Source organism: Nuphar pumila, chromosome 11 (assembly GCF_984573655.1).
Source record: "Nuphar pumila chromosome 11, dmNupPumi1.hap1.1, whole genome shotgun sequence".
Taxonomy (NCBI): domain Eukaryota; kingdom Viridiplantae; phylum Streptophyta; class Magnoliopsida; order Nymphaeales; family Nymphaeaceae; genus Nuphar; species Nuphar pumila.
This window is the reverse complement of record NC_143259.1, coordinates 95,864,834-95,883,572: the sequence shown is the minus strand read 5'-3', so window position 1 is coordinate 95,883,572 and position 18,739 is coordinate 95,864,834. Positions and strand designations below refer to the sequence as shown.

Genomic DNA, 18,739 nt, shown 5'->3' with positions numbered 1-18,739 from the left:
TGTGGGTTGGACCCGTAACCCAAAATGTCCAACACAGGTGACCTTGATCATGCAAGTCAAGTGTGTGTTAAGGTGCATAACATTTCAATGATTGGATCAAATGGCCTTTGATCGATCTCTAGGGATGCCGAGGAGAGAGTGACCGTAAGGTCCGGTGCACGCGCACCCACCGCATGTCTGTATCCCGAACAGATCATTCATGAGCCTTGTCATGAATCAGCAGTGCAGGTGCCACTTGCCTGAGCCCACCCCGAGCTGGTAGACGAGGAAGGAGATGACGGGCTGGTGCGCCAACCCAGTGTGACCAGCACGTGCACGCGGTCATTCTTCAGCAGCCTGTCCACGCACATGCAAGTGAGGGAGCTCTCCCTCTAGTAAATGAGGGTGTGCCCCCATGTAGTCCTTCACCGCGAAGGCAAGGGCCGCCCGTATCTTCTGCACGATCCCCGGAGTGCCTGTGTCCTCTCGTGCAGTACGGGGTGTCCTGTTCCATTGATCCAAAACACAGACACAATGGATTTTGATCGTTGTATCAGAGAAAACAAATTGGATCGGAGCAACTTCAAGCTTTGAAGGGAGAAAAGGGAATTAGTCAAATCAGTTCCACTCATCCCCTATGTCTTCCCTATCTTCGTACCCCTCTTTGTGATTTCATTGATGTAAGTTGTTTTGATCAAATCGGACTCCATATATGTGATCTACGTCGCCCATTTAGTCAAGATCAACATTTAAAACACCCAAATCTGACTTGTGTGCAGGATTATTTGGCAACTCAACAATCAATGGTTGATAAAACACAAAATTTTGTGATCTAGAAAATCATATTTTTTTCATAGGATTCTTATTAAACTGACCATGTTGAATCCATCTATAAGGTCAGATTTGATCAAAACAACTTACATCATAAGATTTAAGAGGGATATGAAAATGGGGGATGAGCCAAACTGGACTCTAATTAGCTGCTACATTTTGTTTTCTTTCTCTAATGTGTTTGTTTATGTGGGAAAAAAATATTCTGAACTAGATTGGTAATTGAAATCTTTTCAGATCCAGTAGGATTCTTTTTTACAAGATCAAGCCATTTGGTCATGCCAGTCAATGGGTTGGGCAGTCCGAAGCAAAATGGATTCGGGTCGAGCCAGGAGCTCAGCACTTTGAGAGAAGACGGCCACCCATAGTATGGCTTAAGTAGGCCAAGCCTGGGCCTGAGTTTTGGGCTACAACCAAGCCCGTCCAGATGGATTGGGCAGTTTTAGGGGTGGCAATCGGGTCGGGTTGGCGGGTTGGCGTGTCAGCATACCTCAACCCGAACCCGACCCGTTTATTAAACGGGTCGGCTGTGGCAAACACGAACCCGACCCGACCCGCCAACCCATTTAATAAATGGGTTGGGTCGGGTAAACAGGTTTTCAGGTTGGCGGGTTGACGGATCGGGTTGGCAGGTAGGCAGGTTGGCGGGTTGACCCACCCGCCTAACCCGTTTATTAAATGGGTCAGCCGGGTTGGCGGGTTGGCATACCCCCAACCCGAACCCGACCTGTTTAATAAACGGGTTACGCAGGTCGACCCGTTTATTAAACGGGTTGGCTTAAGCCCAACCCGAACCCGCCTAAGAGGCGGGTTGGCGGGTCAGGTTGGCGGGTCGTGTCAGAAATTGCCACCCCTAGGCAGTTTGACCAGACTGCAGCCCCAATAGCCAAGCCAATCCGATGAAAAATAGGTTGGGCTAGAGTTCGGATCCCATCATACCCTACATCCAACCCTAACCGCCCAAAAAATGGCTAAGATTAGTTCGCATTCTCACCTGGATGTGAACTGATCCTAGCCGTCCAGATGCATCAGTTAGAATCAACATAGGATCATTTTTGGCTGGAGTGGGCCGTTGTGCATGTTACAGTTTGGATAAAACATAGAAAAACATGGGATGGTGTTAAAGTTCCACTTAAGGGTCTGTTTGGTAGGTGGCATTTGAGAGTAATTGACATGTCACAATAAATATCTCCTAAAAATCTCCTTCAAATTTCATGTTAGATCCAAAAGACCATCATGGTTGGCAAAAGGAGACAGACAGACCCGCACACAAGTTCAGCTGAGCCTGCTTTAGGGTCGTTTGAGCTCTGGCTGGTTAACAAGAGCTGCTCAAGTTAGAGTTAAACTAGAAGAGTAATACCACACTAAAAATTTTGGTCCCTATCGGAAAAAAAAGGTCAAAAATCTCGTTCTTAAGAAAATGTCAGGAATCGCATGATATTTTCAAAATTTTGGCTGTATATATTTAAAGGCAAAATAATAGGAGTGTCAAAATCATGATAATTTCAAAATATTTGCAAGATTTGATACCATGAGACTTACAAACCAAGCCAACGGAGGCATCAAAATATAAAGGAAACGTGGTTCTTGTTCTTGCCCACTCAGAATTTGGGCAGAAATATGATTTTACTACAAAAAATTATTGTGTACGGGTAATTTGATGTCTAAAATCGCAAATAGCCAACATTGAAATGTCCTTTTTACCCTTTGCATGCGCAAAACTGATGAAGTTCGAGTGATATATAGCTCCGCTCCTCGGGTGCTGATACGCCCACTTAAAATGAGGTCAGCAAGTTTTTTTGTGGACTTCATGAACTTTGCATAATTATATGTGAACTTTCTGTTAAACTTGAACAAAATGAAGAAATTTGCATATATTTTACGTGAACTTTCTCAAGTTCTCATATTTTATGCAGAAAGTCCTCATATTTTATGAGGACTTGAGGAAGTTTGCACATATTTTATGCAGACTTCCTCAAAACCACATATATTTTATGCTCCTCATATATTTTATATGGACTTTCTCATTCTCGTCTACGGTCGTTGTTTGCATGTTTAGGATAAAAAGTCTAACTTTAAGATGATGTTTATTCTCAACCGCTCATGAGATCTTAGTAGCACTGAAAAGCTAACGTCTGGATCTATCTCTTTCTCTCTTTTTTTTTTTAAAAAAAAATTCACCCTAAAAGGAGAAGAGAATGTTTTTATTTCAATTTTAGAATATAGAAATGAAAACCCTGGTTTTCATTTCTAACTCAAAACATAAAAATTATAAGCCTGTCTTAAAAACATAAGCTTCCGAACATTTGATAGAAAAGATATAGATATGACAACATAAATTGTTATGCAAAAGTCACATATTTGGAAAAAAGTTTGCATGTGTGAAAGGTAAAAATGTCTTTTTAAATCCAAATATTTATGATTTTGAATATGGGGAAAATATAAAAAATTGTAGGACTCAAATTATGCGTACAATACGGTCATTTTCCGATTTTGCGATATATGCGGGTAAGTCATGCTCATCTATGGAGCTCTCTTTTTGTTTCCTAAAATAGTTCTCAATCCGTAGTAATTAGTAAAACCAAATCTCTCCCTCTCATCAAAAGCAGCTAAATACTGCAAAAAGAAAAAGACAATGACAGAATAACCATAAAGATTGCATATAGAGATGGGAACCTACATAATGAAACATGCAAACAGGACTTTCGAGGTTTTTAGTTTTAATTTGACTATACAGATGAGATTTACATGTTTGATTTCGTAGGGATCAGCCCTTGGATCATCTAATTCCAACATGTGGGCAGGTTTTTATTGGTTTTAAAAACTCAATAGCGGAAAATTTTCGTAAATTTTTTAGGCTAAAAGTCTTTTTTTATCGAACAAACATTATCCAGGTGAGATTCTCAGCAAATCAACCGAACACATCTGCAGAGTCAGAATTGCAAAAGAAGTGAAGGAAAACTTATCTAGACTCATTTTGCATGTTCTTATCATTCAGGTTACATATACACAGCACTTGCATTTCTGTGGGGTTACCAACCTACGAGTTCTAAAAGTTAAAGGCCTCATTCATATGATTGGATGTTTTAAAACTTTTCAAAGCAGCAGCAACAAAACCTTCCCAATTCTACTCACGTAAAAAAACAAGGTTCATGCTGCACACTTGCCAACAGAACCAAAAGAAAAATGAAAATCCTACCTTATTTGCTTTTAGTGGTCAAGCATGGATCATGCCAGACCACTATAGGCTCATTGATGAAACCAACACAATTATGATTCAGCAATCAGATATAGACATATAAAACAATAATGGATTATAAGTCGTATATAGTTAATTCACTAAGAAAAAAGTTACGTAGTGCCAATATTTATCTCCAGACTGGGTTACTGGAACAACTGTGTAACTAATACAAAACAATTTGTTCTAGTGTGTGAATGGACTTCCAGAAGAAGGATGGCTTAATTCTTTTCAAATGATACCTAAAAATGTGGGCACCGTCCTCCAACAGGTTTTGTAAAAGCCTTCCTCGTTCTTGAGCAAGAAAACATATCTTGCCTCTTTACATCAGAGGGATATTACCTCGTATTCATGATAAATCTGCAGGGGAGCATTTTCTGAAACTGGCCTTCCTACAGACAAAAGCTCCAAGTTACAGGTACCATGCCCCCAGTGGATCAAGCATGTGTGCACTTCTCCTAAATCAAACCTATTCACCAGACAGAAACCCGCACATCGGTCGACCAACATCCATTCCCCTGTCGAAATTGCAGGAGTAATTAACAAAATAAACATGAAAGTCTGCAAGTTGTGGTCAAAATAATGAAGGGTGAAGTTTAATAAAAGAAATGCACACAGGAAGATATCAACATTCAACACACAAGGGTTGCACAACAACGTACATATAGAATTCCATGCAACAACGTTCGAGGTTCGACCCACTTTATGGTTACAGAACTCAAATAGGAACAAATAAGGAGAATGGTTAAATATTTACATGAACACCCTTAATATGATTATGCTTTACTTCATACTCACTCAGAAAGTTTTACTGTAGTTTCAGCCATTCACAGTTTGACCTTCAGGTATCAACATTTTTAGTTTATTTTTCATATATCTAAAATTTGTTCTTTTGCACTAATATCTCAAATAGATGATCAATATTTTTTTCCACGAAGCGCTGGATTCATTTCATTGGTATTGGTTCAGTGTGTTTATTGAAACATAACATGGCTAAACTTTGTGCAACATGATTGACTATATTGTTCATACAAGTAGCATTTGAATTAATAATTGTCATTCTTATCAATTTTCTACTTTCTGTTATACAATAAATCAAGAATGCTTCTAATAAAAAACTCAAGTGTCAACTAATCAAACTCCTGAGAATAAAAGATGAGAAAAGAAAAAGTGGAGAAAAAATAAAACTTTGGTCCATGCCTACTGTAAATAAAAGGTAATTTTCAAATAAGGAACAAATTTTTTCATTTTACATTTTCAAATACCCTGCTAACACCCCCCCCCCCCCCCCCCGAAAAAAAAAACTCAGCCATACGACACTAGCACTAGACTAGTATATTGAACTGGCTAATTTATCCTTACTAAAGCCTATTTTCTTCAACTCCATAACTTGTCCTTGTCTTGATTTCTTCATGTCAAACAATCAAATATCAATAAATGGAAGAAAAAAAAAACTTAAATTGCTCTAGTAAATTTGACACTTGACAACAATGAATATTTTATATTGTTAACGGTAGAAAAATAAATTTATAGAGCACAAAGAACAAAAAAACTCTACAAGCCTTCTATCATGGTAGGATAGCATTTTTACTTGTACAGTCAAGATTAACTCCAAGATTAAACTAAGGGTGTGCTTGAATATCTGAGGGATCTGCTTGGACGAAAGATACTCTTATCTCTTGTCCGACCACCTAGGTCGGACAAGAGAACCAAGTATCTCTCTCGCTCTTCCTTTGTTTCAGGGATTTGAAATCCCTGAAATGGCCCTCGCCATAACAGTGAACCCAACCCCAGCTCAGATCGTCGGATTTGAGATCCAAGACATTCAAATGCACTGTGACAGTAATAGAGACATAGAGGTATTTGCTTAGGGACAAAAGTGCCATTTGCAAAGTAACTAGATTCAATAATAACCATTTCATCCGAGTGTTCTTCAAGACAACAAATCAACAAGTAATGTGGGAAATGTGATGAATATACCATTTGGACGATTATTTCCTTCTAAAGTTTGTTCACCAGAGTCTGGCCAAATATCACATTTAGAGCCATTCACAGAAGTGAATGCAATGTAAACCTCTGTTGGATGAAAAAGAGTGAACGTTGGATGCACGCGCAGACAAACCACCCTATTGTCAAGAAGGAAATTGTTCATTATTTTGGTGCCATTGCTTGAGTTAGTCCACGCTGTTATCAATGGGAGATCAATTTTCTCATACCTTGAGAAACCTCCAGAACCAGGACCAACACTCCTGGCTAAAATTCCAGATTCAATTCGAACAACCTCTGGCTTATCCTTTGGAAGTGAAATGCATCGCTGAAGCACCAATCCACCACCAATGTCCCCTTCTAAACTGACGAAATCTTCCTTCCCAGGATGCTCAAGCTTCCTCCTAATAGGATATAGGAACAAAAAAGTAAGCAGTCCGATTCAGCTAAAAAGGTCTATCCACATGAGTAAGACTTTTGACTAGCGTATCAAACAGGCCATTTTGAGCCTGATTCTGACCAGACCTGACGTTATATGTGGAAGTGGTTATAGATCTGAGTCCGACATTACTTAACCATGTACAACCTTTATTCGGATATGAACTACCCATATCCAGTAATATAGTCCAGAACCAGTTTAGACACTGGCCAGGACACAAATACCCAATACCTGCGGCCCTTCATGTTTCCAACTAGGAAGTTAAATAGAATAAAGGTTGCCCTGAGGGGGTTGGTATAGGGGGTAGGCTGGCCCAGTGTGACCAGGTCTTTGATTCTGAACATGGTTTCTTTGAGTTATATATATATATATATATATATATATATATATATATATATATATATATATATATATATATCAAAGTTCAGGTTATGTATCAATTCAGTGGAATAAGGAGCCAATAGGAACAACCAGGATTAGAGTCAAACAGCAGAAACCACTGGGCAGGTTCATCAGATGTTTAAACATACAACTTGTACATTAATACACATTTTGTAAAATGTTAGCTACTATTGGGATTTGATCATTTGAGACATATACAACAAAATGGCAGTCTTTGAATTACAAGTAGAAGAGGTAAGACAACTTCAACTCACTCAATTACGGAATATTCCTCTGTGCAGCCAGCAGACCGATATTCAACTCCGCTGTATTCTTCATACCCATTAATTTCAAATCTGCTGTGAAGCCATTGTGTCCCTGTAGCAAAAAGATAATTTATCAGAAGCCAAATAGGAGCATGAATTTCATATCTCTGCAATATTACCCACAGTTAAAAAGTAAAATGCAGTGAAATGTCGAACAAAATTTTCAGAGGCAGAGAAATGCACTAAAACGTTTGAAGTTGAAGAACAAAAATATTCCAGCTCGACAAAAGTAAAAATTATGCTTAAAACACAAAGAACTGTTACCTAGAACTAATTAAATAAAGAACTAATAACACTATCAAAATATAAATGAAGAAGCAAAAGTAGAAATAAAAACCAAAAGCAAATCAGATATAATTGCATAATTTTTACTTTTCAGTTGAAATTTAGCTGAATAAATGATGTATTCTAAATTGGATAAAAGCTACCCCTACAGATACTGAGTAACTGGCAATAAAATCAATGTTCATTTTGATACAAGCAAAACCCTTAAAATCTAATGATGAACACTTGAACTTTTCTTCTCCATTTCCTTTAATATTGAACCCCCAGCATAAAATGTATTTTTAAATAAATATAAACAAAGAAAAAACCAATTAAATTTATTAAAAAGGGTATAAAGAATCTGTACCCTTCTGTGATCATACAGCATCAGCTTTGGCATGCAAGCTCATACAAGGTATAGGAATGCACAGTTCACAAGTTTTCAAGGGAAAAAAAATTCTGAAGCCTTCCTGTGCCTACACAAAACATGAATTCATGGCAACCCTACTTCATTTTTGAGGCATGAAGCACCAGGAATGAACCTTGCCCTTGAAACACAAATCTCAGCCTTTGATGTGCTGATCTGAGAAAAATGATGAAGCATCACAGGGCCAGGTTGCACGAAATCAGATGAGGGTGATCTACCGTGACCCAAGAAATCTACAACAATTTCACAGGACGGTCATTTTTAGTAGGATTACTTAAAAAAATTCTGCAGAAGTTTGCATCAGCAACAGGTTTTCAAAGTCATTAATTGTTGTGCTATCCATGACTTGAGAACTGAAAAACTGTAATCCCTGCCTACTACTTCTTGGCCGAAGAAATGACAGCACTTGTTCTGTTTTCTTTCTACATTATTACTAGTCTTCAATGGAACTTGTGGCTAGGTGTTGATATTTATGCAGTATCACCAAGTGTGCATCCAGAATAGGTACTTAGATGAACGATAACAACATGAATATGCAATATGGATATAATCAACAATTAATATACTGAATGTACCAAAAAGGAACACCCAAACAGCAGTAAAAATGCAATATGGATATATTCAGAAATTGATGGATATATGAACATACCAGATGGAATGTGCAACATAGAGATTATTCTGCCCCCAATCCAAGGCACTACTTTAAGAACCCAATGGGTGCCCTTCAATTCAACAGGAGTCCTTAAGAGGTCTGCTCCTTTGTGTGTAGGAAGGACAAGTGCATCTGGGATTTGTTTGGCATTTTCTGCATCAAGAGCCAAGTTCAAAGTTGAACTCAAATAAAATAAATAGCTACAGTGTCAGGCTTCAAAAGAAAAAAGAAATTGCAAAACATGTTCTGCAGGTGCACAAATCTAGTTCAGCATGAAGCACATTAAAACAAGCATGAGCTGTACAAACCTTAAAACATCTTTTGTTCTTTTCTGCATTGTCATTGTGTTTTCTCTGCATGTTTAGGGTTTTATATCATGTGGATTTTTTTGTCTTTCCCAAGTGATCTTTCTGTGCTCTCTGCATATTCTGTGTTTATTTTTGTTGTTTTCATGTTTTATCTGTATTGTCTCTGAATTTTCTGCATGTTTAGGGTTCCCTATTCTCCATGTTTTCTCTATGCATCATTATGGTTCTCTGTGCATCTATGAATTCTCTACACGTTTAGGGTTTTCAATTCTCTGTGGTTTGTCTGTGCATGATTATGGTTCTGTGCGGTTCCTTTTTTGTAAAATCTCATTAATAGTTTCTGACCTTTTGAGAAAGGCTGTGCATGGTTAATACAATGCCAACAGTGATAACTACTCTTGTATATTACATTGTAATGCCCATGTCATTCAATGAAAGGAGTGCGCAATGAGGTCAAATAAACAGAAGTGCTGTTAAGTACTTTTTTTATATGAATTTGGTGGGTTGACTGTGTGATGAAATGTGGTCAACATAATTAAGTGCCTCTTAAGGGTAAGAACAACATACACAAATGGAGACCACTTATTGGTCAAGATAGAATCACAAACACATGCCACTTATGGGCATGAGAAACAACATAAAAAAAATATAAGGATTTTATTGAGATTGCATGAGAACAAGCTTAACATACAGGGGTTACACCCCTACTTATACACAAAAGGAAGCAAAGTCATTAGAAAGTGCTCCCAACAAAGCTCTTGGGAGCATTCCCAACAGCTCTATTTCAAGAGCATTATAAGGACTATAATGCCCTTGATAAAAAAACAAATTACAAAAATAATAAAAACCTAAAGCGCCCATAATGAACACAACTAATTATATAAGAGAAATGACTAAAATACCCCTAGTAAGTTTTACTTATTACATCAAGAAATATATATATATATATATATAAAACAATAAGTATATATACATATGTTAACATATATATACTTTAAGACTCCCTTTCAGACTTACGATGTAATCACCAAAAGTTTGTCAAGCAAAAAATAAAACCGGAGAAAAGGAAGAGCTTTCATAAGAAAGTCGGTCAACTGAAATTCCGACGCTACATAAGGCAGGATGATGGTCTTCTTAAAGTACTCTTCACGAACATAGTGGCAATCCATTTCAATATATTTGGTTCACTGATAAAACGTATGATTGTCGGCTATTTAGATAGCACTTTTATTGTCACAACATAACCGTGAGTGATTGCATATGCACCCCATGTCTTTCAATAATCTTCTCAACCACACAATTTTAGATGTGGTGGTCATGTCATAATACTCGGCTTCGGTTGACGACAATGACACCTTTTGTTGCTTCTTGCATTTTCAAGACACCAATAAGTCACCTACAAACACATATAAACCGATAGTTGAGCATCTATCACTAGGATCTCCTCCCCAGTTGGAGTCAGTATAAGCAATTAATTCGAGTGAAGAGGAGGAAGACAAAACAATCCCCTTAGAAACAAAATTTTATAAATATCTAATGATAGCATAACGGCACTCATGTGCACAGTGGTAGGGGAATGCTGGAATTGACTGACAGTATGGATTGCACGTGAGATATCAGGTCTGGTAATGGTCAAATATGTGAGGGCTCCAATCATTTGACGGTAAGGAATAGGATCATCCATAGGTGTGACATTATCTATCTTCATTTTTGCATTTATCACTGAAATGAAGTGAGGATCTTCCATAAAAGTACTTAGATCTGCAAGAGAGAGTGTCTAGAGAGACACTTGAACATAGCCCTTAAAAAAGGGTATAATGGGAACAAAAATAAATAAAAATAATCTTTATTGAAATGATAAAATGCTTAAGAAGCATTGAGTGTGTTTACAAGAGGGGATACACCCCTTTATATACAAGTGAGAAAGGAGAGCTCTTAAGGAGCTCTCCTTGTAGCCGTTAGACTAGTCCAACGGTTATAAATGTAACTGTTGAACTAGTCCAACGGTTACTTTACTAGTTAAGTTCCAAGTGAAACTTAACTAGTTAAAGTTGTCTAGTTCTATTAGAACTAGACACTAAAAAACTAAAAAGAAAATAGAAAAAAAATACAGGAAAAATAAAGAATAAAAATACATAAATATATATAATAATAATATGAATATTATTATTATTATATATATATATTACATTTTAACACTCCCCCTCAAACTTACGGTACAATGAGCGAAAGTTTGTCTAAGAGGAAGTGAAATCTGAGAGCAGTGAGAGTCTTTGTAAAGAAGTTTGTTAACTGATATTCAGAAGTAACATACGGTAGATCAATTGTCCCATGTAGATATTCCTCTCTGACGTAGTGACAATCCATTTCAATATGTTTGGTGTGTTCGTGGAATGTTCTATTGCTTGCAATGTATATCGCACTCTTGTTGTCACAGCACATTCGTGAAGCTTTTGTTGCTTCAGCTCCCATGTCGGCAAGCAGACGTCGGAGCCAAACTACTTCCATGGTCGTGGTTGCCATGGCTCGATATTCGGCTTCGGTGAATGAGAGAGAGACCTTTTGCTACTTTTTGCACCTCCACGAGATTAAAGATTCACCTAAGAAATCACAGAAACCAATGGTCGAGTGTCTGTTATTGGGATCACCTCCCCAATCAGCATCAGTATATGCAATTAAATCAAGAGAGGAAGAGGAAGACAAGAAAAGTCCTTGTAAAAAGAGAGGATAGAGGACTTGATGTATCTGATAATACGCATGACTGCTCCCATGTGAACAGAGGTAGGAGCATGTTGGAACTGGCTTGCTGTGTGAACAACATGTGCTATCTGGTCTGGTAATGGATAGATAGGAAAGTGCCCCGACAAGCTGTCTGTAAGGAATAGGATCTTCAAGAAGTTTTTCATTATCAATCTTCATTTTAACATTGACAACTTCTAGAGTATCTACTTTCTTATCATCTGTAATTCCAGACCTGAAAACAATGTCAAAAGCAAATTTAGTCTGAGATAATAAATATCCCCTAAGAGAATAGGCGACTTCAATGCCCAAAAAGTATCTCAATAAACCTAAATCAGTCATTTCAAAGTGAGATTTGAGAAGTGTTTTGATGGTTTCAACTCCCTGTTTATCGCTTCCAGTGATGATCATATCATCCATATATAGAAGAAGCACAATAATTCCTACATCAGAATTCTTAATAAACAAAGCAATGTCAGTCAAACAGAATTGAAAACCAATATCAAGCATAACACGACTAAATCTATCATACCAAGTTTTTGGTGTTTGTTTAAGGCCATAAAGAGCTTTTTTTAAGCGAAGAATTTTACCCTTAGGAATACTAAGACCTGGAGGGGCTTCCATGTACACTTCTTCAACTAGGTTTCCATTTAAAAATGCATTTTTGACATCTATCTGAAATATGGACCATTTCTTGATGGAAGCTAAGGCAATTAAGGTTCTAACTGTTGTCATACGAGCAACAGAGGCAAAGGTTTCTTCATAATCAATGTCATATTCTTGGGCATAACCTTTGGCTACTAATCGGGTTTTATATCTTTCAAGAGTGCCATCACTCTTGGTTTTAACCTTATAAACCCATCGACATCCTATAGGTTTCTTGCCTAGAGGAAGGTCTTGAATAGTCCATGTAGAAGCCTTTTCAAGTGCATCTAACTCAGCTTTCATGGCTTCTATCCATTTGATATCATTTTTTGCTTGAGAGTACGAAGATGGTTCCTCGTATGAGTGAATTAATGCAATGACTGCCCTATATGTAGGTGAGAAGGATTCGTATGACACGAATTTTTCTGGAGGCCTCGAGACTCGGGATGGCCTTCTGGTTGGAATGTCAGAATATCTTTCAAGTGCATATGGAAGATTAGGTTCTCTTCGTCTGGAATATTGTATATTTGTATCTCTATAGACTTCTTCATTGTCAATATTATGACCAAGATCAAATAATACCTTGATCATTATCAAAGCTATAGTCAAGATCATATTCATCAGATTTAGATGTCAGATCTAACAAAAAGGAGTACTCAGTAACTTCCTTTGGTTTTTCAAAATCAAAGAAGCTTTTTTTTCTAAAAATGAGACATTTCTTGATACATATAATCTATCATTCTTAAAGTCAAAACACTTTTAACCTTTTTTATTTTCTGCATATCCTAAAAAGGCACAGGGAATCGCACGAGGAGAAAGTTTATCATTTTTGTCCGTAAATATAAAACACTTGCATCCAAATACTCAGTCTAGAGTAATCTGGAGAAAAGTTCACAAGTTTTTCAATTTGAGTTATATTTTGCAAAGAAAATGATGGCATTCAATTAATCAGCTAGGTGGCAGTTAAGGCAGCTTCTGCCCAAAAATCTTTTGGGACTTGATTTGCTATTAGTAAAGTCCTAGTGGTTTCCATAATATGGCAATGTTTAAGTTCTGTCAGCCCATTTTGTTGAGGTGTGTATGGGTAAGACTTTTGATATGTGATGCCATGTAAGTTAAGGTAATTTTTAAAATCTGTGGACAAAAATTCTCCCCCTGAATCTGTGCGAAAAATAAAAATATCATTTTGAAACTTATTTTTAACAATTTTATGAAATGTCTGAAAGTATGAAAATACTTTAGACTTATGTTTAAGAAAATAAATCCAAGTATGTCTGAAAAAATCATCGACAAAGATAACATAATAGGCAAATCCACCTTTAAAAATTATTGGTGCAGGACCCCAAACATCCGAGTGTACTAATTCAAGTGGTCTTGAAGAAACAAAAGTTCTGTTCTAAAATGGTAATCTTTTTATTTTGCCAAGAATACAATCTTTACAAGTAAATTTTTCAAAATTACAAAATTTTCCTAGATTTAGAAAATGTTGGATTTTGGCTATATATGGATGACAAGTCTTTTGTACCATAACTCCAACTTAATTTTCTTAATGTTATAATTAAAGACATTTTTCGGCATTTCCAAAAAATCCATGTAATAGAGTCCTTTTTCTCTATGGCCTTCCCCAATCAGCTTTCCTGATTGGCGATCCTTTACCCAGCAACTACGAGAAGAAAAGGAAATATTACAACCATGGTCGGATATTTGAAAAACAGATAAGAGATTCAAATTTAATTTGGGAATATATCTAACTTCTGGGATAAAAAAATTTCTCAATTTTATGGATTTTTTCAAAATTTCCTATTCCTTCTATTTTTAGAGAAATTCCATCAGCTATAAATACTTTTGACACACTTGTTTTATTTTTAACACATTCGGATAAACTTTTATTATTTGGAGTCATATGGAATGAAGCACCAGAGTCAAGAAGCCAAGGGAAGTTACCTGGATCGGAAAAAGATGAAGCAACTGCCCCAGTCGAAGCTTCAAATGAAGAGGAAGCTCCTTTGATGAGTGGTTGGAGAATCTCCATTAGTTGAGCCATATAAACAGGTGCACCTTGATCTTTGGGCTCCAATCTAGCAATTGCAGCTCTCTTTTTCTCTGAGTTCTTTAAGCTTGGGACACTTAGGCCTATAGTGTCTTGGTTCATGACAATGATGGCAATAACCTTTTTCTTGTCATAGTCACTACTTTGTCAGTTAAAGTGAGGTGGTATGTACGAACGTACATGATTAGCCGGTCTAGATACTGCTAAACCGGAATCATCTTCAGACTTTAGAGTATTCTTCTTCATTTTGTTTTCCTCCATAGTTAGTTCCTCTATAGTATCGACAATGGAGGAAACTTTTTCCCGATGAAGGAGCCAATTTAGTCGACTCGAATTCCGGTCTTAGACCGTTTACAAATTGGTAAAAATGTTCCATATCAAGTTGCCTTTGACGGAGCTTAATGTCCTCAGGACAATGCCATTTTGGCTAAAAAAGAGCCAATTCTCCCCAAAGTTCGGACAATTCATTGTAATACTCTCCTATGGTTTTGTCACTTTGGGTCATAGACCTAACTTTTTCTTGAAGATTGCACACGTGTGCAATATCTTTGAAGGAATACATATTTTTTAGGTATTCCCAAGCCTTATCAGCATGCTCAAACTTAGCAAGACTAGAGCATTTTTTTATGTCAACACTATTGATTAGCCATGACATGATTTTGCATGCCCTATCCGCCGTTCCTTCCAACTTTTTTCATAGTTGGCCAAAACTTTGCTTTTCTCTCCTTCGGTTAGGAGAACCTCTTTATCACCTTCCATTTTGGTGAGGACTAGTTTTGGTTCCGAATCGGAACCATCTACTATTCCCCAAAGCCCCTTTCCCCATATGTGGTGCTTCATTATTGAAGCCCACATTACATAATTTGTGTCATTTAATTTCATGGGTATGATGGTGATTTTATCATGATCATCAATCTCTTACAAGGGTGATAAAGAAAGAAAAAGATGAAAAATAAGATAAAGAGAGAAGAAAAGAGAGGGTAAGAGAACACAAACTCAATATTTTGGTGCAACGAATCTTCCTTTCTTCAAAAGGAACTTTAGGAGCCTCAACCAAGGTGATGAAACACCTTTGCAATCTTGACACGGAAAACAAGGCAAGAAATCTTCACGATATAGGATGAACCTTGCTTTGATACCATGAAATGAAGTGAGGATCTTCCATAAAAGTACTTAGATCTGCAAGAGAGAGTGTCTAGAGAGACACTTGAACATAACCCTTAAAAAAGGGTATAATGGAAAAAAAATAAAAATAAAAATAATCTTTATTGAAATGATAAAATGCTTAAAAAGCATTGAGTGTGTTTACAAGAGGGGATGCACCCCTTTATATACAAGTGAGAAAGGAGAGCTCTCCTTGTAACCGTTGGACTAGTCCAACGGTTATAAATGTAACCATTGGACTAGTCCAACGGTTACTTTACTAGTTAAGTTCCAAGTGGAACTTAACTAGTTAAAGTTGTCTAGTTCTATTAGAACTAGACACTAAAAAACTAAAAAAGAAAATAGAAAAAAATACAAGAAAAATAAAGAATAAAAATACATAAATATATATATATAATAATAATAATATGAATATTATTATATATATATTTTTTACATTTTAACAATCACTTCAAGAGTGTCCACCCTTTTTCATTAGTAATTCTAGACTTGTCTATGATGTTAGAAGCAAACTTAAATTGAGTTAGAAAATAACCACGAGCGGAATATGCATCCTCAAACCCTAAAAATATCTAAGAAAACCTAATTCAGTCATTTCAAAACTTTGTTTTAAAACATTCTTAATAAAACTAATTCCCTATTTATCTCCTTCAGTGATGATCATGTCGTCAGCATAGAGAAGGAGGATAACAATACTTGCATTAAATTTCTTAATAAACATAACAGTGTCATTATAACAGGAAGTAAAGCCTAATTTTACCATAACATAACTAAAATGATCAAACTAGGCTTTAGGTGCCTATTTCAAACCATAAAGGATTTTTTATAAGTGAATCACCTTTCCAACAGAAACCTCGTATCCAGGTGGTGGGTCCATATAAACTTCTTCCTTCAATTCACCATTGAGGAAGGCATTCTTGACATTCATTTGATAAATAGGTCAACATTTAATGACAGCTACAACTATAAGAGTTCAAACGAAAGTCATCCTAGTAACGGGCAAAAGTTTCATCATAATCTATACCATACTCCTGAGAGTAACCCTTGGCCACTAATCTAGCCCTATGTCTCTCTAAAGTTCCATCACTCTTGGTTTTAATTTTAAACACCCATCTACAACCTATTGTCTTCTTTCTATGAGGAAGACTTCTTATATCCCAGGTTTTTTATTTTTCTAGAGCTTGTATTTCAACATTCATAGAACTTTGATTGTGTGAGGAAGGTTCAAAGAAAAAATACTGGCTAGACAGGCTCTATATTGAGGAGTGAAGTTTTCATAGGATACAAATCTATCTGGAGGCCTATGTATTCTAGTGAATTTCCTAAGAGTGTTTGGTTCTATGCTAGAATATTGTTCTAAGGCATTTGGATGTCTATCACCGGTTCTTCTTCCATATTGGATAACCGGAGGTTCCTCATTAATGTCATTAGACTCACCATATTGGATGTTGGACAGAGGTTCATCATTAACAACACCAATGTTATTTAATATATCAATATTAAATTTAGGAAGTAACTCAAGAAAAGAGTAATCATTTTTTTCTTTAATAGGCACATTTAAATCAAAGAAATTCTCTTGCTCTATAAAGGAAATATTCCTTAATATATAGAGTTTATCATATTTTAAATCACAACATCTAAATCCTTTTTGGGTTTCTCCATAACCAAGAAAAACACAAAGAATGACTCTAGATGAAAGTTTATTATTTTTATTTATAAGGACAAAACATTTGCATCCAAAAGTTATTAGTCTAAAATAGTCAGGAGTAGTTTTATAAAGTTTATGAGAGGGAGAAATATTTTGAAGTTTGATTGAAGGAAGTCTGTTTATGAGGTAAACCGAAGTAAGCACAACTTTAGCCCAAAAGTGTTATGGAACATGTTTAGAAATAAACAGGGTTCTAGTGGTTTCCACTTTCCACTATATGCCTATGTTTCCTTTCGGCCAAACCATTTTGCCGAGGCGTGTTTGCACAAGATCTTTGATGTAAAATGTCATGATTCTCCAAATAATTTACACATACTCTCCCCCTGAATCAGACCGAGAAATATTATTTTTAAGGAGATTTTGACCAAGGTTGTGAAAAGTTTTGAAAGTTTCGAAAACTTTATATTTGTGCCTAAGAAAGAAATTCCAAGTGAAACGACATTAATCATCTACAAATATCATATAATAAGTAAAACCTCATTTAGAAGCAACAGGAGCAGGACCCCAAACATCTGAGTGTATTAATTCAAGCGGTTTGGAGGCAACAAAAGTTCTCTTGATAAGGAATGACTTTCATTTTCCCAATACAGTCAGTACATTTTTTCATTACAAAATTTTCTCAAATGAGATACATTGGATAATTTAGAAATGTTATGATGGCCTAGTCTCTAGTACCATAGAAAAATATTCATTTTTTGTAAATTGAAACAAACAGAATCTTTGAGAATGATCAACTGATACATGTAGTAGAGACTTCCTTCTCTATGTTCTTCCCCAATCTGCTTGCCGGATTGGAGATCCTGTATTAAACAATGGTCAGTTGTCAAGGAGACCTTACAACCATGGTCGATTATTTAAGAAACTGAAAGAAGATTTAATTTTCGGAACAATTTTGATTTTTGGAATATAAAATTTTGAAGAGTTTGAAAAAATTTCAAGAGAGGATCCATCCATGGTAAAAACATTAGATCTACTTGAGTAAACAAGATAATCGGAGAGCATGATACTGTTAGAGGTCATATAAAATAAAGCATCGAAATCTAAGAGCTAAGAAATTTTACTGGGAGGTGAGCAAAAGGAGACTACGGCACCAGTTAAAGAGGATGAGCCTTTGAGGAGCAGTTGTAGAGCTTTCGCAGGTTGAGACAAGGACATGCCTTGGAAATTGGAGTTGAAGGCTTTCTTGTTTTCTTGAGGAGCCTCTAGGGCAGCTACTCTTTTTTCATCCTTTTTGAATTTTGGGCAAAAGGTTTTATATGCCGGTTCTCCACAGTTATGACAAGTAATTTTTTTTTTGTATCATTTCACTCATCATACCTTTTATCATTGCTCCTTGACTTTCAATAATTATTATTATTATTGTAGAAGTGAGGAGGCCTATAGGAATAAGTATTGGCACAGAGTCTAGAAACCGTTAATATATTGTCCTTAGAATATCTAGATTCGGCAATGGATTTTAGCCTTTTTTCATGCAAACTTGGGCTAGAATCTCATGTAAAGGAGAAAGTTCCTCTTGATTTTTGTTCCGGTAGATGATAGAACCACGAACATGTTCAAATTCGGGCCAAAGCCCTCTCATAAATTGAAACAATTGCTCACCAT

General features: G+C 36.3%; 1 protein-coding gene across 2 annotated transcripts in view; it reads right to left on the bottom strand.

Annotated features, from left to right (window-relative positions):
• Positions 1–4,124: 4,124 nt before the first annotated feature.
• Positions 4,125–18,739, bottom strand: part of LOC149822545 (uncharacterized) — a 49,916-nt gene continuing 35,301 nt past the window's right edge. For both annotated transcript variants that reach the window (XM_089981624.1, XM_089981625.1), the window contains exons 19-23: positions 8,521–8,676; positions 7,130–7,232; positions 6,265–6,438; positions 6,029–6,174; positions 4,125–4,566 (exon numbers count right to left, since the gene is read on the bottom strand). In XM_089981624.1, coding sequence (XP_089837750.1) covers positions 4,376–4,566; positions 6,029–6,174; positions 6,265–6,438; positions 7,130–7,232; positions 8,521–8,676 — 770 coding nt within the window. In that variant the 3' untranslated portion in view covers positions 4,125–4,375. The remainder of the gene's footprint in view (positions 4,567–6,028; positions 6,175–6,264; positions 6,439–7,129; positions 7,233–8,520; positions 8,677–18,739) is intronic.